The sequence below is a fragment of the Hemicordylus capensis genome, chromosome 1 (assembly GCF_027244095.1).
Source record: "Hemicordylus capensis ecotype Gifberg chromosome 1, rHemCap1.1.pri, whole genome shotgun sequence".
NCBI lineage: Eukaryota > Metazoa > Chordata > Lepidosauria > Squamata > Cordylidae > Hemicordylus > Hemicordylus capensis.
Genome location: NC_069657.1, coordinates 433,193,599 through 433,216,249, shown reverse-complemented (window position 1 = coordinate 433,216,249; position 22,651 = coordinate 433,193,599). Strand labels below are relative to the sequence as shown.

At 45.7% G+C, this 22,651-nt stretch overlaps 1 protein-coding gene across 8 annotated transcripts in view; it reads left to right on the top strand.

The window, feature by feature from the left end:
* BCL2L11 (BCL2 like 11) overlaps positions 1-22,651 on the top strand; it is a 50,463-nt gene that overhangs the window by 16,687 nt on the left and 11,125 nt on the right. For 6 of the 8 annotated variants that reach the window (XM_053313576.1, XM_053313586.1, XM_053313547.1 and 3 more), the window contains exon 3: positions 9,255-9,367. The exons of the other annotated variants lie outside the window; for them this stretch is intronic. In XM_053313576.1, coding sequence (XP_053169551.1) covers positions 9,255-9,367 — 113 coding nt within the window. The remainder of the gene's footprint in view (positions 1-9,254; positions 9,368-22,651) is intronic. 8 annotated transcript variants of the gene reach the window in all.

Genomic DNA, 22,651 nt, shown 5'->3' with positions numbered 1-22,651 from the left:
GAGGAGTGTTGTTCTTGGCCAGGGAAGGTCTGCAATTGGGCTCTCTTTGGTCCCATGGAGGGAAATGCGAATGGGTAGTTAGATGTCCCTTTTTCACCACACTTGTGGCTGTGTATAGTGCCTGTCAGCCTTGCCATTTGAATGTTTAGCCACAGGCAGCAAAATGGCTTGGGCTGGCACTGGGTGCCACAGTGGTGTGTGTAACTTTCATACTGCATGGGGTGTTGAGGTTGACTTGAGTGGCATTTGTGGTCTAGGATTAACTTCAGACCGCCACTGAGTGAAATGGAGTTGGTCTGTCTGGAGGAGAGAGAGGCTTTTGGGAATGGGTTTTTGTTCCTTCCATTGGCATGAGTGCAATCTTTGTGCTACAGTAAATCTTTGGGTGACTTCAGACATCACAATGGCAAGTAAGGCAGCAGCATCTGCTGGCTCCTGCCAAGCACACATTCTCTGTGCGAGCTGCAAGTTCGGTGCATTTTGTGATGCGCGGACCCAAAAATGTTGGGTCTCCAAGCAGCTCTTCCCTCTGCCACCCAATATCCACCACTCAACTTTGCATCTTGGTTACAGATATCAAGTGGTGGAGGGAAGGGCTGCTCAGCAACCCAACATTTCCAGCTTCACACATCACAAGATGCACGACACCTGTGATTCATGCCGGATGTGCACGCTCAGCAGGTGCCACCGGACCTAATGCTGCCCTGCGTGAAGCCACCTTTTAATATCTCCTCCATTGCAAACATTTTAAAATTGAGAACTATGCTGATTTGTGTAGTGGTGACTGGTGGTGTGGTCCACCCACCTCTGCGCATTTCTGGAGAGTGGCCTTCTCAGCTATGCCTTGTGCTAATGGTTTAGCACAGGGATGACCAAATCAGGGTGAGATAGCTTAATTAATTGGCGGGGGCAGGGGTGGTGGTGTTTCTTTGGCATTATAATATGCAATTTGTGGAAAGCTCCTTCTGGGATATGCTGTAGTAAGATCAGTTTGGTTGGTTGGCTGCCCACTCCTGTCCCTTAAAATGACGGAAAGATTAGGAACTGAGTCAGCCAGCATTGTGAGGACTGTGCTGAATGAAATTCAGCCTCTAAGCAACTGACTAAAATTGGGCCTTGATGCAAACTCTGTTTTGAAAACTGATAGGGTCTTTTACTACTATAATGTGAAAACAATACATCTGCAAGCCAAACAAATGTTAGTTTGGCTCGGAAATAAATTTTCCACCCATATTGGAGCCAGGCGCATTTGCTGAAATTTTCATTGCTCTGCTAGCTTTTGACTATTGTGAGATTGGAAGCTGTGTGTATTCTCCTGTGATCCCTTTATGGTTTTAATGCCAAGTTTGTGGTACGCTTGGTGTAAAAAGTGCTGTCATGCTTGCTTAGATTCTCTGCTCATGTTTGTTGGAGGAGAGGGAAAGTCAGCCCAGGATCATAGAATTGAAAAGCACTCAAAGGTAAACTCATCACACCCCCTGCAGTGTAAGTATTGTGTTGACTGAAATAATCTTTGATAGATGTTCATACAGTCTCCTCAAAGCCGTCAGAAGAATGCTGATATTTATAGGTCAAAAATGGTTCATTTCACTCTAACTTGCCTGGTAGTTGTACAGTGGTTTTAGTTAGTATTACAGTTTGTTTCTAAAAATTGATAATGTTTTCTTTTAAAACATGCCTTGCAATCTATTGAGGTCCTTCACGTGACCTCGCCAGGGAAGGCGGGTGGGCTATGGGGAAGGCAGGAGCGCGCCTGCTTTCCCCGGCAGACAAGTAGCCACCATCCTCCCATCTGCCGTGCTACATGCGCTGGGAGAGGGAGGGCTTTCCCCTCCTGCATCCCAGGGTGCCCCGAGGCATGGGTGCAGTGGCAGCTCTCACCAGACCGGGGGGGGGGGGGCTGTTTAACCCTTTGGTGATCGCCCAGACGAGAGCTGGCCGAGGTGACGGGAGCTACTTGGAGAAACGCTGGGTAGAGAAGTGCGGCTTGGGTGCAGGGGCAGCACAGGGAGCTACCTCGCTCCTGCCGCTTTACACACTTTATTTATTTATTCTATTTATTTATCGTATTTTATATCGCCTGATATCTAACTCTTTAGGTGGTGTACAGATACCAACATTAAAATCACAGGTTAAAATTAGGTTAAAATAAAATAAATAATAAAAATAAAATACGTAAAATGCAATAAAAACAATATAAAACAAATTATTATTAAAATTACTAAATGTAGGGCTGCCCTAGCTTGGGTTAGGCTGTATCTGTGAATACCCTTATTGACTGACATCTAGACTAATTTACTCCTGAGTAGTCCCAATGAAATTAAAGTAGTCCAGTAACTCCTATGCAATCCTCTTGAGTACATTAGTCCGGATGTCTGTCATCGAGCCCTTTCAAATGATGTCTATTCATTCATTCATTCATTCATTCATCAAACTTCTATACTGCCCAAACTTTCGTCTCTGGGCAGTTAACTTAAAACAATTAAAACACATATAAAAGTTAAAACAAAACAACAGTTTGAAACCAACCATAAAATTAAAACAGACAATTTTAAAAAGATGAGAAAGCTTGGGTGAAAAGATGGGTTTTCAGGTATCCAAGAGGCTATATCTGCAAAAAAACTCTTTAAACACATCACAGCGGGTAACTGATGACTCCAAATTCTGGTTCAAGGGAGCGGGGGCAGATACTAGTCCCTTCACAACCCTGAACAACTCCACTGGACATGAACTCGCAGAGGCAATATGGGCAGAAAAGAACCGCTTCTTTGCCACATGTATTGCCTGAGCATAGATCTTTAAATGTGCTCCATGTCGCAGTCTGTCAGATTCAAGTCGAGTCTTTCTACACTTGCACTCCAGTTGCCTGCCTTGCCACTTCAGCCCCCGTAGATCTTCCATACACCAAGGGGCCAATTTTGACGCGGATCGGAGGAGATGCTTGGGAGCAATCGAGACTGGTGAGAAGGGCTCCAGTTTGAGGCCTGTGGGGAAGGCAGATCAGACTTGCCTTCCCCACAGACAGTCGAGATGTGTCATCCTGACCCCCTGGAAATACCGTAATGCACTGTGCGAGTGCATCGTGGGGACCCTCCCTCCCCAGGCTCCCTACAGTCTGGCAGCTGCGGCTGACGAACAGGAAAACTAGGTTAGGAGAGGGCTTGCTCTCCTAAACTGGTTTGAAGAGAGGCTTCTTAGGTGGGTTTGCCACTGTGGTGCTGCTGGGATCAGCCTGATCTCAGTGGTTCACATGCGCATGCAAAACCAGGCTGGGCTCCCTTAGCCCAGTTCTGCACATGTGTGTGAATAGCCTCATTCTCTAAGAACCACTGTTTACTTGGGTAAGGATTGTTCTTATTTGATGAAAACAACCAACAGGAGTCCTGTGCTACCTCGAAGAATGCAACTACTAAGGGATGTAGCCCTAACTGACAGAGATCTGTTTAAATGGCTCCTTAGTTGTTGTTTTGGAGGTGCTAACAAGTCCTTTTTTTGTTACTAGGTACAAATAAAATGGCTAAGAAATGACAAATTGAGGCTTGAAAAGTTGAAAAAAGATGTCTTTTTTAAAAGATTCTTTATTAAGAATCTTTTAAAAAAGATTTTTATTTCTCTCAGCCTAACCTACTTCACAGGGTTGTTGTGAAAGAGAAACTCAAGTATGTAGTACTCTGGGCTCCGTGGAGAAAGAGCGGAATATAAATGTAAAATAATAATAATAAAATTAATCTGAGGACCTGACATGTTCCTAAGTGAAAAGAGTTTAAAACCATTTGATTTAATATTTGGCCCTGACAGCAATTTATTTTATTATTCTTATTTCAGTCAACACATTTTCATGCTGCCAAATCATTAAGATTCAAAGTGGTTTACAAAAAAAGTTAATGGTTGTAACAAAGCAGTGTTAAAACGATTGGTCAGTGATCTGTGAATTCAGACGGAACATGAAACCTCATGGTTTGCAAACCAATTTCAAACCATGATTTCATATCCTAATTGGCCTGAAACAAACCACATTTTGTGGGCAGGCCAAGTTCAGACATAAATACAAAACGATGTAGAAAACAAAAAATGGCATTGTATGATGTCTCAACTAACTGTGGTGCTTCGAGTAAGGCATTCAGAGGTACAGTCATTCAATACAATCTTCATTTGTCTCAGGCAACCCTGTTTCTGTCCTAAGTATTTCTTGTAAAAGGGATAAAGAGAAACCCAGTTACCCTTCCCCTCTGCAGTGTCTTTCATTAAGTAGGGATGTGCATGCACCTGTTCGGAGGCCTTTTTACGGGCCTCTGAACAGTTTCAAACACTGGCTGGTTCAAACGTTGGGCGGTAGGGGTAGGACTTTAAGGGCGGGGGAGGGTGCATTTACCCCTCCCCCTGCTTTCCACCCGCCAGCGCTCAAGTCCTGTAAAATCTTTTGGGGCGGCAGTGTTGGGCTCATGCGCAATCACGACGTGCGCTCGTGTGCCCGGTACTTCCATCCATAGAGGGGAAGGGGTGGCAGGGAGGTAGAAACTTAAAGTCCTACCCCGAAAGATTTTACAGGACTCCAGTGCCGGTGGGGGCAAGGCATGGGGAGGGGTAAGTGCACCCTCTCCCGACCTTAAAGTCCTACCCCTGACCCCTTCGAGCCACCCCTGCCCAGTTCTGTGCACATCCCTATCATGAAGTCTGGAAAATGTGTCAAGTTTGCTTTAAATGTGGGTCTGTCCAGTCACAGAAAGCAGGGGTTGAACATGGCTAGGAGAAAAGTGCCTGGCTGAGAAGCTGTGGGGAAGTGAGTGGCAGGCACCGGGAGAATTCAGAACCCCTCGTGCATGGGGCCCCTTTCGCTTAAAACCAGACCCTGCTTCGCTTTATATCTAATTGGGGCAGGTCCACACTTACAAAGATAGCTCTGCCACTGTTCCGCCTGGTTTGGCCTTCAGCGTGCTATGCAGTGGAGTATTTTGTGTGTGTATCAAGAGACCTTTTTTGCCTGTTACATTAGTAGCACCATTGGGATTGAGTTAACCCTAAGGGCACAATGGGATTGATCCATTGAAGCGTTTGGTGAATTGCACCCTAATTTGAAGGGCCAGTGATGGTACTGGGGAATGAATTCATTCAAGCAAAAATGCTAGCACACTGCTGGCTTAAATTCTGAAGTAAAATACACACTATTTTTATTCATGTACCAAGACTGAGCCGAGTGGGGCATGGAGAGGTTGGATAACACAGTAGCCCTCTTCAGGTGCGATACAAATTGGGGATACTGTTCTCATGAATGGCATGGTAAGAGCCCCAAGAGCACACTCCAAATCCCTGCCCCTGCACAGATGTGCTCAAAAGGACACCTCCCCGCCATCGCCCACCAACTGCTCTTCATGGTTACGGCCTTTTCCAGATTTTTCCTGTGATAACAGAATGCTGAGGTTCCCCTGCTTTCCAAGTACTGGAGGAATAAGCAGGTTGCTTACCACTAACTGCTGATCTTGGAGTGGTCCTTTGTGCAGTCACTCTGTTGTGCAGTCAGCTCTTTGGAAAACATCCTTCACTCCTCTAGACGATTCTGACTTGGCCCTCACACACTCAGTGTGACCATTAGCAAAGGGCAGCTGGTCCTCAGTTCCTTTCTTACTGTCGCATCAGGAACATTGGAGGGATTTTGCTCTCTTAGATTTGGTTCAACCTAGAAAGTTAGAAAACAGTGTGTTTGCTTGCTTTTCACTTTTCGCATTGCTCTTTGTGGCCTAGAGTATAGTTCTTATGGACTCTTAAGAAAATGTTCAATTGTTGTGTGCCTTGTAGAGCCAAACGCCCTTTAATTGATTGGCATGAAGCTTGACTCTTATGCCTTGGGAAGAATCATAAATTAAATTCTTGTAAGATCTTCCTAGTGTTCCCTAAGCAGACTTGAAATTGCTTACTTGTGCCCCTCTTATTTCATTGTCTGTGCTACATGTTTGTGATCCATAACAGCAAACAGCACAACAATTTGCACAGTTTCAAAGGGCATGCTGCAGCATCTGTTTTTGAGTGAACCTTTGAGAGCGGGACATGTAATTCACTCAGAAGGTAAAGCAGCAGCCTGCTACTGAATCCTAGAGGGACAGAATCCCTCTGGGGTTTGAGCAGCATCCTGACTTAACATGCTGCACAAAGTTTCATGTACATTGTAATGTAATGAGCATGCAGTTGCACAAGAGCACTGGTGCACAAGCACAAAGATTGTGTGGCTTGAGTTGTGTGGTGGTGAAGCCATTATGTATAATAAACACTCTTGCATAACTCTGTGTGTGTGTGTTGTGGTGTTGTGTGCATGGAACCTTGTGCAATATGTGAACCCCTGTTCCTCTTCCTCTAGAGTAAATATACTTGAGTAGACATAGCAATGCACTGCTTGAAATGGCAGTGCTGAATACTGCTGCCACTTTCGAACAGATTTACTGCTCTAAAGTGGATACCTGGATAGCTTCTCCTCCTATCTTGCTTCACTTCTACCCAGCTTTCCCTCCTACCTTGCTTTCACACAACTGAAAACTGGGAGCACACACAGCTCCCAAACCTGTGTGAATGACCTCAGTTTTTGATTGTGCGAATGACCTCAGTGAGTGCAGACCTACTAAAAGATCATAGATATTTCTGTTGTGCATTGTATTTGAGTGCTTCCCTGATCACCAAGGTCTATTGAGTTTTTAAGTTTACACATTGACTGATACTCTTGAATTATCGCATGGTGGGGCGGAGAGACTCCTTACGCCAAGGGGCTGCTCTTTTTGAAAAAGTCAACAAATGTTCTCTTGAAGCTAAAAGCTCTTCAGAGCCTATATTGCTCTCTCTGTGAAGCGACATAATTGTCCATGCACTTCTGAGATCAAGTTGGTTGATACTGAGCTCTTTCTCACGATCTGTGGAAGCAGCTTGGTGAGCAGGCGGGGTGGAAGTTTCACTAACCTTATCTTCCCTGCAGACGATCTGTCACAGGAGCTGGGTGTGTGGATCACGCACCCAGACGGTCCTTCACTGCCCCAGGCAGTGCGGAGGGGCCCCCAGAAATCCCATGATGCACCATGTGACTGTGTGGTGCATTCTGGGTATCCCCCGGAGACGGGCAGGAGTCCCGCTGTCTCCCAGTCCCAGCTGCAAGCAGCTGGTGCTGGCAGATGATAGAAAAAACTGAGCTAAAGGAACTCTTACTCCCTTAACTGGCCTCTTTGGTGGGTTTGCCTCCGAAGTGCTGCCAGGATCAGGTGTGATTTCGGTGGTTCTTATGATCAGCCAAGACTGGGCTTGACTTCCTTAGCCCAGTTTTGGCTGATTGTAAGAACAGCCTCATTATTTTTGTTTTTCCATCTCAGTCCCATCCCTAGAACATCACTTCTACCTCTTTAAATTCCCTGAATTGCTAAGATGCTAATAACTCAACAGCCAGTGTGCAGCATTGCCTAAAATGTTAGGTTTGAGTGTGAGAAAACCAAAATGTTAGGTTTGAGTGTGAGAAAACCTCTGCCTGGCTATGAAGCTCATCAGGAGGCCCTGGATGTGTGTCTTGTTCTAACCGGTGTTACAGTGGTGTTAAGGTTAAACCATCACTCTTGAGATTCTCAGAGGAAGGGTAGGATACACATATAATGAAGAAGGGGTTGCAGTAGTGCAAAACGAAACATTATAGATGTACATCTGCCACTAAAAATGGCTTCCCCTTTCCCTTGGGTAGCATCTAGTAGAATTTATGCATGTCCAGACATAATGATATTCTGGACATGCATTTTCCTTGCCTCAGTTCAATTATTGCTGCTGCCGTTTAGGCATGTTGGCTGGTGGCAGTAAAGGAGGAGTGGAATGCTGTGCCATCAAGGCATTTGGAGATGTTTGCTGTAGACCCGCCTTTTGCGTCTTAATTTCTTTCTTGGAAGATGACCCTCTAGCATTTTTGTTTTCCTCTTATTTGTCATTGAGCCGGGTCTCACAATCAGTGAGACCTGGTTTGGTGGGGAGAGCGGGTTTGGTGGGGAGAGCAGGCTAAGCCCACTCTCCCCGCACACGAGCAGGGAGGGAGCCCTGGGCGGCCGGATCGGCCACCCACACAATTGCCGGGGAGCTCAGGGGCCGCGTTGCCTCCTGAAGCTCCAGTATGCCCTGTGTAAGCGTGCAGGGCATACTGGGGAGACCCCCGGAGCTGGGAGGCGGCTTTTCGCCTCCCCTCCGGGGGTCTCCTTGTGAGTAGCCATGGCACGGAGTCGTGGCTACTCACAATCGGGAAGTCTGGGTTTGCAGAGTGCTCGCTCCGCAAACCCGGGCTTTGGGGAGGGCTAAAAAAGTGGGCTAGCCGCTTGTAAGCCACCGGGCTCGCCTGCGAGCCCGGTGGTTACACGATCAGCCAAAATCTGGCTAGGCCTAGCCCGATTTTGGCTGATGGCGAGATTAGCTCCAATGTTTCATTCTATAAGGCATTTGCAAATCTATGAGCCCTTTCTCACAATCTGTGCCCTCCCCCAGAACTCCTATAATGCACCACACGAGTGCATCGTGCATTATGGGATCTCCTGGCGCCAGCTGGGATCCCCGTCGTCTCCCAGCCCCAGCTGCAAGCAGCCGGGGCTGGCAAACAACCCCAAAATAAGGTAAGGGAGCACTTGCTCCCTTAACCTCATTTTGAAGGGAGGCTCCAGAGGCGAGCTTCTTGCCGCGGTGCAACTGGGAGCTCAGCAGCTCCCAGTGGTTCTCATGCACAGGTTTCCCTTAGCCTGGTTCCCCCTGTGCATGAGAACAGCCTCTAGATATTCTCTTATCTGGCTCCTTCTGAAAGTGTTTTTGTGCAGTTGATGCAGTAGTCTTGGATGGTTGGAAAATAGCAGTTATACACGGTCCTTGGGTGGATAGGCAGCTAGCCTATTAAGCACCCTAAGTACCCATGGATCTTACTGTGAATTCTTACTGTGATGCTTGGGCCAAGTTTCTAAACTAAGAAAATGACAGATCCACTAATGTCATACTAGAAAGCGTAACTTTTAAGAAGCAGAGGTGATATTCAAAGAGTTAGGAGTTCTGATGTCATGGTAACTTTAGCATAAAACATAATCACAGGTTTCGTGGTGGTTTCTTCAGTGAAACATTATCTTTTCTGTATCTCTTTGTTAAGAGTTATCAGTCTTGTACATTGGACAGAAAAGCATAGTGGAACCTTCTTATGCATGTGCAAATTGAGGGGGTGGGGAAATCACCTTTGGAATGTTTTTAAAAATATTTTTAATGTTGCTTTGATCTAGCTTCCAGGTGGCAGTCACGGCCAATTCCTGAAGATTTGCAGCCAGAAATATGGATTGCACAGGAATTACGACGCATTGGAGATGAATTTAATGCTTCCTACTCTCCAAGAAGGGTAATCTTAAATACTTTTTACTACTTGTTTCTTGGTTGCAATCCAGTGATGTAGCTCTGCATACCCAAAGGGGGTTCTTGGCTTCTGGTACAGTGGGGAAAGCACCCGTCTCTGCTTTTTTATAAAGCTCTCAAACCTCATCAAGATATGCCTGGTTTCTAGAAAGTGGTGACTTGCTCCACCCATCACCAATCAAAACTGCTCACCTCTTCTGCTGCATAGTAACAAACTCTCAAGCAAGACTCCAGGCAAACTGCTGTATTGCAGAAAAAGAGGAAGAGGTGTTTGGGTTGGAGGCACAAACATACATTGTGGGTACATGCTCATACATAAGCAGGAAGTGGGAATCACTTTCATCACTTTGGCAAATGGCTAAGGCCCAGTTTATATGTGTTGCAGGCCATGGAGAAAGCAGTGCCCCAATTTGGGTGTTCCACATGCAAATACACTTACGATGTGCTGTATTTACCATCCCCCCCCAAGTTATTTGATGTTAGAAATTATACTAATTCGGTTTTTACTCTAAATCTAAGATGACTCCCTTTAGAAATAGAGGTTATACCTGTGTGGTGTTTTTTTTTTTTTAAAGTATAGGTATAACCTGTATTTTCCTGAAAACAAGAACTGGCAAGGGAGAAGCTATTGCCAGTTTAAATCCCTATGATGGGCCTGGAGACTACTAGTGGAAGTGAGAATTATTTGATAATTGCCACTGAAGAAGACTGAGGTTAATTGAAGTGTGTTTGGCAAAATTACAAGATGGACTGGATATTTCGTCTCTCAGTCAATACATGACACTGCAATCGCACGGGAATATTTGTCTATGCTTCTCCCATCTATTTACAGTATGATACTTTCGAAATGAATCATCAGATTTAATTTTCTTAACTGGACATCTTGTGATCACTATTAGGAGGTCTCATTGTTCATTTTTCTTCAGCTTTCCTGTGATATATTAATATATTTTATTGACTTCGATTAACTGTATTTAATGTAGCTAGGACCGCTTGCAAATATATACAGTGGTCCCTCGACTTACGAAGTTAATCCGTTCCGAACGCACGTTCGTAGGTCGAAATTTTCGTAAGTCGAAAAGCGCATCCACGGAGGTCTGGAAACATTCGTAAGTCGAGGAAACCGCATCTAAAAATTCGTAGGTCGAGGAAGCTGCATCTAAACCGGCAACGACTTCCGGTCATTTTTGTCGTTCATAAGTCGAAAAATTCGGATGTCGAGTAGTTCGTAAGTCGAGGGACCACTGTAGTATCATTCTTGGTATTATATTAAAACATCAGCCTATAGTACTTGGATTCTTTGTTGATCTGCCAGTCAGAGTGACAGGTGTGCTCACTGCTCCCGAGCGCCTTAAAACTCCACGGGCGGAGGCTCTGTGATCACTAAGGAGAGTGCCCTCACACTTCCAGTAGTACTCCAAAAGTGTGATGGCACACTCCTTAATAGTCACAGAGCCTTGCCTTCAGAAGCAGCACTGGCAGGGTTTAAAGGGACTCTGAAGCAGCACGTGCACCTTTCACTTAATGCGCATTGTGCAAGTCACGATCTTGGTTACTTTAGTCTGGGCTATTGCTAATGGTTTTTCAGTTCACGTTCCATCCTATTCTGCTGTACATTGCCTTGAGCCCATTGTAGAGAGGTAGTTTAAATACACATAACCAGGTCCAAATCCTCCTGCAGTTGGTCTGGACAGAAGTCTCCCATTACCCCTCAGCCTCTTCCTTTTGCACCATTGCACCCAGCCAACCACAGAGAGCTTGCTCATTTCTGTTAACAGAAGCTTGACTTGATTATTTCAGACTCCTGGCATTTGCCTACATCCCAGACCTCTCTTTCGTTATCCCCGGGCCTTTTTTTACAGTACTCTGTACTCAATGTGCTTAAAATGGGATGGGGGAGTAGCACATGGCTGTGATTGCACAAGTTAGTGGCTGTTTAAGTAAGGGGTTTTTAAGTTTAAAAAAAAAAAAAAGAACTAGTTAATTGTGCCTGAAAACAATCTGGAACCAGTGAGGTCCCAGTTTGCCATATTCTGGAGCAGTTGAAGTTCCCAAACACAATTTGCTACATATCTACATTCTACAGATCATTGTCTAGCGTTCTCATTTTAGAACCAGCATACAGGTTCACTTCATCAATACTTTTTCTTTGTATTCAGTCAACTGTAATAAGTGTATTTAGTGCTGGAAGCACATGAAGTAGGTTGGCTCAGTTATTTTAAAGTCTGATTTCAGCAGAGTAGCCCCTACTGGGAATTGAACTGAATGTAGCAGCGTCAAACTTGGCAGAAGGTCATGTAGAAGTCAACTCTGGCTGCTGCTCTAGGTGTGTTAAGGAAAGTACAGTTCAGAGCCTGGGGCTAGGCTGAACTCTTCAAATCGAACATTGGGAGCTAAGTGCAAGGTGAGTAGCTCCGAGAATGATCAGGGGGGAAATAAAATAGGAAACTTACGTTAACTAGGGCTAAATCCCAGCAATTGACTGCAAACTGTAAGCTTGACAGTTTTTCAGAATTATTGAGACACTATCAGTCTAGTGATGAGATCATTTTTTAATCTCATCAGCGGCGACTGAATTTCTGAATTGTTGCAAGGTATACCAAAACCAGATCTTTGTTTTCTTCGAGCAATCTAATTTCCTTTCAGCATACGTTAAACAGTTACTGAGGCTCTACACACGAGCCATGTGTAGAGCTGAAAAGAGGCTTGCAAGGAGAGCGGGTTTGACCCTCTCTCCCTGCAGACAATCAAGGAGCCCTCCCGGCCGCCCAGACGATTACCGGCTCTGTCACGGAGCCAATTGGAGTGGCGGCGTTTGCCCCTGAAGTCCCATAGGACTTTTGGGGAGCCTCACGACGCTGAGAGGCTTGTTGTAGCCTCCTAGTTGGGAGGCTACTCATGAGTCGGTGCGGAGCCACGCCACACTGACACACGATCATTTAACCCGCTTTAACCCAGGTTAAGCGGTAGGCCACTCAAGAGGGCTCATCGGCAGGAGCCACACGGCTCCTGTTGGGTCTCACGACCACCCGAAAGTGGGCTGGGCTCCCTTAGCCCATTTTCAGCTGGTTGTGAGAATAGCCTTACTGTGTTTAAAATAATATACATAAGGACACTTGTCAGTGCTCTCCTCCAGCAGCCTGCGCGTGACACTGCAATAGTCAGCAGAACATTTGAATTGATGTATTTTCTCTTGTGAAGACTTCTACTTGTACAGTGCCCAGTTTTTAAAGGCCTTTGGTGCATTTTTGCTTTTTGTGGGCAGTGTGCCAAAGGAAGACTTCAGTTGAAATAAAGAGTATGTGCATATGACGGGGGTGGGGGTGGGAGGGGAGGGCAAGAGGTGGGGGGAGGGGGAACTGCCAGCCCCAAAGAGCACACAAATGCTCTGTGCGGCTAGTGAGTAATAAAGCAGGTGAAGTTTTTTTTGCTGGCATAAAGATAGTGAACTGCTAAATCTCTCTCCCACTGTTACTAGAAGCCAGAGGAGCAGGGTAAATATAAAAGCTGGCGACACTAGCTTCACCTTGCTGGCTACTAGCAAAAGTCAGCTTGATTTCAGTTCAGCAGTGGAGATTCCTTCACATGGGATGCAGGCAGCCACACACAGCTGCAGCTTCCATGAGCCTACCTGTTGTTTGCAGGGCTTCTGGTGAGTGACAATGTGTGAATTTCCTGCCAGTGCCGTTGAGCTGTCTGTGGATGGGAGGGCAAAATCTGCTTCCTCTTAGACTCTCTCAGAAAGCACGTATTTCATAACTGTTCCCTGCATTTGGTGACTCTGCTGAGGAGTTGGGGCAGTGTCAGGAGGGCAGGGCTTTTGCTTCTCTCCTGGACATGTACAGACATGTATGCCTTGCCCTTCGTCTTCGTACAGTCCAATTCTTTCTGTTTTATTTATGGTGACAAGGTTGCAATTTAATGGTTTTGCTAAAACAAAACCATCTTTCAAAAACGCTTAAGCTGTGGGATTTCTGTTTTCTTTTCTTTTTCACAAAACCCCCCAGTGTACTGTAAAGCAGTCTCCTTTCCATTACTATTGCACTGCTCTTGTCCTCATTCAGAACAGTGCAGTCGTTTTGCCCTTAGGCAGTGTTGGCAGACCTAATAACCTCACTTGAAAGTTTGCCTGTTATTACCACAAACTGATCTGTGGCAGCCACAGTGATGCAGCGCCCTTTCCCCCCAGGGAATGTGAAGGATTCACAGGTTAGAATTCCACTGAGGAATCTCCATATCTGCTGCCTAATGTGAATATAAGGGGTGGGGGAGAAAAGGCATTTGTGGGGCGGGGGGCGGGGATGACAAGGGGAAGGTTAAATCTTTCCCATGGAGCTTTCTCAGGCAGCAGGCTTTACTGTGGGTTTTCTGCGAGGCTTTACTGCAAAGTTGCCCCAAAAAGCCGGATGCAAAAAGTGGATTTTTTTTTACCCAGGCTATAAATCGGGCTACACTCTTTAGTGACTGATGGAAAAAACCCAAATTGTATGTGAAGTGCTCCCTGATAGCTCGCAGGGACTTTGGGGTAAATTTGGCCGATATGTGAAAGCACACCTCCATTCTGGAAGAGATGCGGACTAAAAGCCGGATGTAAAAAACCTCCTGGCTTTTTTCTCATATCAGTGAGCTTCTTAGGGAGTTCCTGGGGAGCAGCAGAATGGGCTGCAGAGACAGAAGGGTTAAGCTCCCACCTGCCATTCCACCCCTGCCAATGCCCTGGTGTTATTTTGTAGTGCTGGTTAAACTTATTTGACTTAAATACCCATTTTTTTCCAGGCTACAATTTTCAACTTAAGAAATATTTCCTCAATACTGTTTTGCTTCCCGTTAGCTATTTGTTTTGGCTAAACTTCTCTGGCTGTTTGGTGTGTGTTATATTTAGCTCCTTCCCGTTTTCCACGCCTTTATTTTGGACTATGTCGCTTTTCTGTTCAGCTGGCAGAGCATCACACACCTGATTTGTCACACCAAAATAACGTGCAAAAGGGTGTTCTGTAGTGAAATGTTGTGATGAGTCATTTGGCTGATGTATGAATTGGGTCTGAGAAAGCTCTTTGGTTTCCTCATTCGTATCTGTAAACCTAAGAATGTGCAGCTAAATGTTACTACTGATAACAATAGTAAACTCACCAGAGACTTCAGAAAGAGCGAGTGGCTGTCAAGGTCTGTTTTGTTTCCTATGCACCTGCTTCCCTGGATTGAACTTCAAGTTTGTTTTGATTTGGGTATTTCTCCATCCCACTGTTGTGCCAGTCCAGATGCTTGCATCACTCCATGTATGTGAAAGCGATTAAGGCCCAGATATTAACCCTTGAAGGGCTGCTTACTCATTAATGAGAGTGACACCTGCCCTGGTATGGAGTATGTGTGTGCTTGGGCATGCCTAAGGCATCCTTCAAGCACCCCGGCCTCCGCAAGTTCAGAGTAGTGTCTGTCCGCTGAGATTGTCTAGACTTGTTCTGCTCAGAGTTCCCCTGCTAACTGAGCAAAGAGGCATCTTCTAAAGTGGTGACTCTCTTCTGTTGAGCGGGGGAGAGCCGACAGTCCTATCCACCCCCAAACGGTGATCGTTGTTGTTTCCTTTGTGAGCCCTTTGGGGACCACCATCAGATGTATTATTTACTATGTAAACCACTTTGAACACTTTTATTAAAAAGCAGTATATAAATAAATGTAGTAGTAGGACAGGACCCAGCAAGAGTATTTTACCAGCATTGCAGTGAGATTGCCCCAGTGGCTCAGGCAGATTTGCTGACACTCCTTTGTGGCCAGCCTTTCTCTCCCTCCCTCCCTGAGATTTCTGTATAAGAGGCATGATTCCTTTGGTGTTCCTATTGTACCTGGCTGCTTTCCTGCTCGGTCATACTTGTGGTTGACATTTTTTTAAAAAAATCCCACGCTTTCTCTGAGGAGCTCAGGGCAGCAAGCATGGTCTTTCCTCCACTTTATCCTTACATCAACCATCTTGTGAAGTTGATCAGGCCAGGAGATGGTGACTGGCCCTTGTTCACCCTGAGTAAGCTTCATGGCTGAGCAGGGAATTTAACTGGGATCTCTCCAGTCCTACTCCACCCTGCTAACTACTACACCACAATGGCTCTCAAAAGTTGAAAGGGTACAGCTACTCTCTCTCCTCTGGTAGGGAAAGTCAAGCACTGGGAACTCAGACTGGCAACTGTACAAGGCACACAGGGCTCTCTCATCGGCTTGCTCCCCCACATTGACTCTTCTTTCCTGCCACTTGCTTTTGTGTTTGTTCCCCGCAGTCATCATGGTTCTTTTATTTTATTTATTCATTTCATTTCTATACTGCCCATCCAAAAATGGCTCGGGGTGACGCACAATCAAAAACAAATCTATTTAAAATATTAACATTAAACTCACTTAAAAACCATTAAAACCACTTAAATATTATTAAAAGCCAAGCTAAAGAGGTGGGTCTTGATAACTCTCTTGAAGAGCTCTAGGGATGATAAACCTCTTGGAGTGCATTCTGCAACCTAGGAGTGACTACTGAAAAGGCCCAATCCCAAATTGCCACCAGATGAGCTGGTGGCACCCAAAGATGGACCTCTCTTGATGATCTTAATGAGCAGAGGGGATCTTGCAGAGAAAAGTGCTCTCTCAGGTAACCTAGGCCTAAGCCATTCAGGGCTTTAAGGGTAATAACTAGCACTTTATATTTTGCCCAGAAACATACCAGCAGCCAGAGCAGCTGTCTAAGAACAGGCCTCAATGAAGACCAATCTGGCATGCCGCATTTTGGACTAACAGAAGTTTTCAGACTAAGGCATCCCTACATAGAGCACATTGCAGTAGTCCAGCCTGGAGGTTGCCAGCTGATGTACCACTGTTTTGAGGTCATTCTCTTCAAGGAATGACCTTCAAGCTGGAGCTGATGAAAAGCGCTTCTGACTGTAGCCTCAATCTGAGACACTGGGGTGAAACCAGGCTCTAAGAGCACTACCAAGCTGTGTACATATTCTTTCTGCGGGAGTGTAACCCCATCCAGAACAGGAGATTCTATCACACACACACACACACACACACACACACACACACACACACACACACACCAATAAGCACCTCTATCTTGCTTGGATTCAGATTAAATTTATTATCCCTCATCTAGCCCATTATTGCCTGTAGGGAGACATTTAGGAAGATAATGTTGTTTCCCAATAATAATGACATGGCAAGATAGATTTGAGTGTTATCAGCATCCCGATAACATCCAGTACCAGATCTTCTGATGACCTTACCCAGCGGTTTCATGTCAATGTTAAAAAGCATTGGTGACAGCCCTGAGGGACTCCATATAACAGCTCCCATTTCAAAGAGCAACTTTCACCAAGTTTCACCATCTGAAATCTGCCTAAGACATAAGAGCGGAACCACTGTAAAACAGTACCTCCTATTCCCAAATCCAGAAGGATACCATGGTTGATGGTATAGAAAGCTGTCAAGAGATCCAAAGGAACCAACAGAGTCACACTTCCTCTGTCAGTTCCCTGGTGAAGGTCATCTTTCAGGCCGACTCAGCCCTGAGGCTCTCCCTAAAGTGGTTCTGAACCTTTTCCTTTATGTGAACTACCACATTGTCACTGAAAGCTATTGCAGACCACTACATAAGCAAACCATTTTAAACTTAGCCTACGGCTGATGGAAGGGGTATTCCATCAAGGGGTATTAAAAATGCAGTTATTTCTAATAACTTATTAAGTTATATTTCACAAGGATGTTTGTGAAGTGAATTACATTGAGGCTATTCACACTATGGGAGAAAATTGAGCCAGCTGAGGCTAGCCCAATTTTCTCCTGTTGTGAGAACCACCGGCCTTGGCTGAGAACCTGGTGGTTCTTAAGCAGGTCACCCACTTAAGTAGCCCTGCCCTTAAACCAGGTTTGCGGAGCATGCATTCCGTAAACCCGGTTTTTCTAATCACGAGTAGACCCCTGACCAGAAGGCTCAAAAGCAGCCTCCCGGCTCGAGGGTCTCTCCAGCATGCCCTGCACGCTCATGCCGTGCATGCTGGAACTTCCGGGGGCCACGCAGCCTCCGATCCCCCCAGCCCCCACCAGCTCTGTCACGGAACCGGCAGTCTTGTGGGTGGCCGGTTCGGCCGCCCAGAGCAGAGTGACTGCTCATGTGCGAGGAGAGCGGGCTAAGCCTCTGGAGGTGGGTCTCCTTGATTGTGAGACCCGCCTCCTTGTGTATAATTATGTAACATTGACTATGATACATGAAAAGTACCCAGGATTATATTATACTACATTATCTTCTTCTCCCCACCCCCTGCAGTACCCTCACAGACCACAAGTGGTACGCAGATCACAGGTTGAGAACCCCTGATTTAAATAATCCCATTTAAGTTTGTTAGGTGAAACAAAGTATTTAAAAAGAAGTCTGGCTAATGCCTTCTTCTGAATCTGAACGGGGACCAGGACATACCCGGACCTGGGTTAACTTGTGCAGCTTGGTTTTGAAGAGAGAGGGCAGAGCAAGATTGAGCTCCCAATCCTTGTTGTTTGGACAGAGGTGGTCTCTGTGCCTGAAATAGCATCGGTTTTGGCCTCTGCCTGGCTCATCCGCATGAAGGCTAAAGGCGGCAGTGCAAGTGGATTTTAACTCTTACTGGTGTGCGACAGTGCCGTACACAAAGCATATCCCCCTCCAAAATGCAGCCCCATCACCATGCAAGCTGGACCCCTTGTGACTGACCCATGCATCCCCAGCCCTACCCCTGTGTGACCTTCCAAGCCTCCCCCACTTGACCTTCCCAGCTTTCCTCCATGCCCTGCCCCACTCCACCTCTTTACCGGATGGCATCATGTACCTGATCGTCCTGGCTTACTTGCATGAAGGGTCACAACATTTTCAGGCATGTCCACTGCCAGGAAGACATGTGGTGGGCACTCCTGGTTGGGAATGTTTGCTTCTAGTATGAGCTGCCGCCAGTGAGATTCCCCTGATTTCAGGCAGGCAAATTAACCGTTCCTCTTCCACTAGGGCTGATGATGATGAGTCATTCACCACAGAGCCCAAGGGATCATTACTGAGAAAAAATGTCAGTGGGTCACATCTCCTGGACTGTTTTCTCACCTGCCAGTAATTATTTCCCTTCTTTGCTTTAGTTTCGATGCTGTTTTGTAGGACCTCTTCTCAACAGAGCCCTAATTTGCTGTTTGACTTACATTAATTGCAAGTTTTCTATGAGATTATAGTTTAAAAAGTGCATCGCATCCTCCTGCTCCTATTTTTCTCTGTGGAATTTTGTCCCCCTCTACAACCAGAATTGCAGCTACAACAGCACTGTGATTTGTACTACATCTGTGCTTATTCAGAACTGAGCTTCTAAATGTTGAGTCATCTAGTTGTGAAAGCCCTTTAAGTAGGTGATTCCTGCTGTTTTCAGTGAAAAAGATTTTCATAGGGTCTGTGCATATGCAGTGCTGCCATAGTTGAACAACTGATAGTAGGTCATGGACTTGCACACTGCCTTCCACAATTAAGGAGAGGAGAGCTGGTCTTGTGGTAGCAAGCATGACTTGTCCCCACAGCTAAGCAGGGTCTGCCCTGGTTGCATATGAATGGGAGACTTGATGTGTGAACACTGCAAGATATTCCCCTCAGGGGGTGAAGGCGCTCTGGGAAGAGCAGAAGGTTTCCAGTTCCCTCCCTGGCTTCTCCTAGATAGGGCTGAGAGAGATTCCTGCCTGCAACCTTGGAGAAGCTGCTGCCAGTCTGTGAAGACAATACTGAGCTAGATAGACCAACAGTCTGACTCAGTATATGGCAGTTTCCTATGTTCCTAAGGGCTAATACATATGGAACACTAGCAATTGCTTCATTATGGCTGATAGTTATCAAACTCATTTCACTGGCTGACATTGTGTGTGTCAGACTTGCTTAACAAAAAAAAAGCTGCTAAGTTCCTTGTAAGGACCAGAGGACCTAGGACTTCTAGGCATGACAGGCAAACATCCAACTGGTGCAACTTTACCCACCATACGAGGATTACAAAATGAAGGAAGAGGTTCACTGTTGTATAGAAGCAGCAACACTAACACTGCTTAGCATTTGAGGTCTATGTGATAGAACATGCCCAGTCTACCTCAGAGACATGAGTTAAACCATTCAAGTGTAATAATGGTTGCCCTTTATTTTCAAGAGATTTCTAATTCCATGGGGGTAGATTTCACCAGCCCTGACAGAAATTATTCTCAGCTGTTACTAGGGTGAAAGGCAAAAAGAGCAGGAAACTGGCACTGCTCACCCTTTCTTTGCATAGCCCTCCCCCCCCCTTTTTTTTTTTAAAGGGAGAGAAAAATAAAAAGTATCCTCCACCACCACCCCACTGGCCTGGCATGTAGGAGGGCAATATTTTGAGAAGGGGGATTTTTATTTTAGTTATAGAACCAGCTCTTAATACTAACCTAGTAGTCTTCACTCCCTTCATTTTAACTCCAGTGTATTCCTTGCCAGCAAAGAAACCTGGCGATCGTGCAGGAATCTATAAATGGCAGATTTCCTGAATTTCCTTTTACAGATCTTTTTTCAGGAATTGGCACTAAACAAATCCACACAACTCAGTTCTCCCACACATATCTGAAGGCTGCAGGGAGGTTGAGCAGCACTGATGTCATAATCTCCTCAACCAATGGGAGAGTGTTTTTGCTTTGCCAGGAAAATATGAATCTTGAAACAGGTTCTTAAAACAAACTACTCTACATTGGGTGAAAAAAAACTGCAACATCACCTAATGGTGAGCTACTTAATCAATTAAAACAACTAAAAATGCTATATGAGATTTAGGAGACATCCCCATTTGGAAGCACAGAGAACGAGTGTGGGGCTAGCTCTCTGTGCTGTTAGAAGCATGCAGGCAGTGCTAGTCAGAGTGTCTGTCACTGTGTCCAGTTGCAGTTAACAATTGCATTGGCATTGACAGACCATGGCTTGAGGTCTTGGGTTAAGTAGGAGACCTGGTTAGTTCTAGGTGTGATTAATGTATGTGCCAGTATTATGGCAAATTCGATCTAGTGGAGAGAATTTCTGCCCCAAAAGGAAGGTAGCATGCACTCCTGTACCACACTCTTGATTGTTTCACCATGGTTGAGCAATCCATGTCATTTCTGCACCAGTCATAAGAAACTTTACCACGAAAAAGAGCTCCGTTGGCGAGAACTACCTAGAATACTTAAGCAATTGCCATCATTACATCTGCATCACCCTTAGTTGGCACTGCTCAGATAGTAACCTGACTAGCTATGCACAGGTTTATAATTTTCTGTTGTCTGTAGAACCCTACCACAATTGAAAAAGTGTGTGTGAGGTTTGATCTTGGGACTGAATTTTGCTCACAGAAATGCCTGGAATCCGTATGATTGCTCCTCCCACCAGCCACCTTCTCTCTTGCCTAGTTTTGTTGCTTGGTTCACTTCATAGTAGTATTCTCAGTTTGTACCAAATTCAAATGAGTGTTTCATTTTCTACTGCCAAAACGAAGCTTTGTTTTCTAGCAGAATACCTCGCAGCAGCCGGGGTACTTTCAGCCACTGAACTGCCTCTCTCCTCTGGTTCTGTCTCTGCACAAGGGCATGGTCAAGTAGGGTGCTCCCCTTTTCTCTGTCACGCAGATAGTGGTGTTATATATGCCACAGGCACTCCAGCTGGGATGCCTGGTTTGTATGATTCTTCGCCCTTAGAAAAAGGAAAGGATTGCACAAACTGGCTGTCTGTGGTCTTGTGGTAGAAAGCATGAATTGTCCTCGGCTAAGCAGGGTCCACCCTGGTTTGCATTTGAATGGGAGACTACGAGGCTATTCCCACAATCACTGGAAAGCGGGCTAAGCTCCCTTAGCCCGCTTTCCAGGGATCGTGGGAACCACCAGGCTTGCAGGCGAGCCCAGTGCTCCCAAGGCAGCTAGCCTGCCTAATTCCCCCTCCCTTTAAATGAGGTTAACAAGGCGAGGTAACTTTGGGGGTGTTTTGCTCGTGCGTTGCAGCGGCGCACAGTAACACATGAGTAGACCCCTGACCAAGAGGCTTCAAGCAGCTTCCTGGGCTCAGGGGTCTCTCCAGGGTGCCCCGCGCACTCATGTGGGGCATTCTGGAACTTCTGGGGGCTGCATGGCCTCCTATCACTGCAGCCCCCACCGGCTCCATGAAGGAGCCAGCAGTCGTGTGGGCAGCCGATCCGGCCACCCAGGGCTGCCTTTTGATCATCTGCTGGGAGAGTGGGCTAAACCCGCTTTCCCCGCAGACCCAGAAGATGCTCTACATGTAAGATATTCTCCTTAGGGCATGGGGCCGCTCTGAGAAGAGCACCTGCCTGCTTGCACACAGAATGTTCCAAGTTCCCTCCCTGGCATCTCCAAGATCTGGCTGAGAGAGACTCCTGCCTGCAACCTTAGAGAAGCTGCCACTAGTCTGTGTAGACTATACTGAGCTGGATGGACCAGTGGTCTGACTCGGTAGATGCAGCTTCCTATGAAAGCAAACCTATGTCACAATAGTATCTGGGAGGATAGGTGGACATGTTCACTTCTTTACCATGTGAAGATTATCAACATCCCCATAAAAGTCTGAATTAGGCCGTAGATTTTTAATCTAAGGATTTTAATAGGAGTTTTGTGGGCCCTTTTTTTAGTCTTTTGCATCAGTTTCTGGTGGCATCACCCTCTTCTGAGGCTTCTCATATGCTGGACTCAGCAACCAGATGGGGAAAACTGTGCCCTACTGATTTTATTCAGCCTTTCTGCTGCCTTTTTGAATTTATTTTTTATTGACCCATTTTACTTTTTTTTTCCAAAGAAAAAAGTAAACCTCCACAAAGCAGTTTCACAAACAAAAAAATCCAACAGCACACAGACATAGGAGTATTGTGGGGAATATTTATCAGACCAAAAATCAGGAAAATAAAAAAGAAATTATTGTGGCTATCATTTCTGTTTCTGTGTCTTTGATACTTCTGTGTTATGCTTGTTTTGAACAGTCAGGCAGGCAACCTGTGGTGGTATTGGGTGTTTTGTTTTGTTTTTTAACAGCCGCAACTTAAAATAAAGATTTTACTATTTGTAAAGTCAGCTTATGGAAGGCTAATTTTGGAACAATCCCATACATCCAAGATAAAAATCACAGGCTGTTGTTCGAATGCTTCTACAGGAACTGCAGACACGAAGCTGATTTCCTCCCATCTTGTTGTGCAGAGATGGAAGGGAAGTGCCTTGGTCTTATCGCAGTCCTATTCTGTCAGGTGAGTTGAGG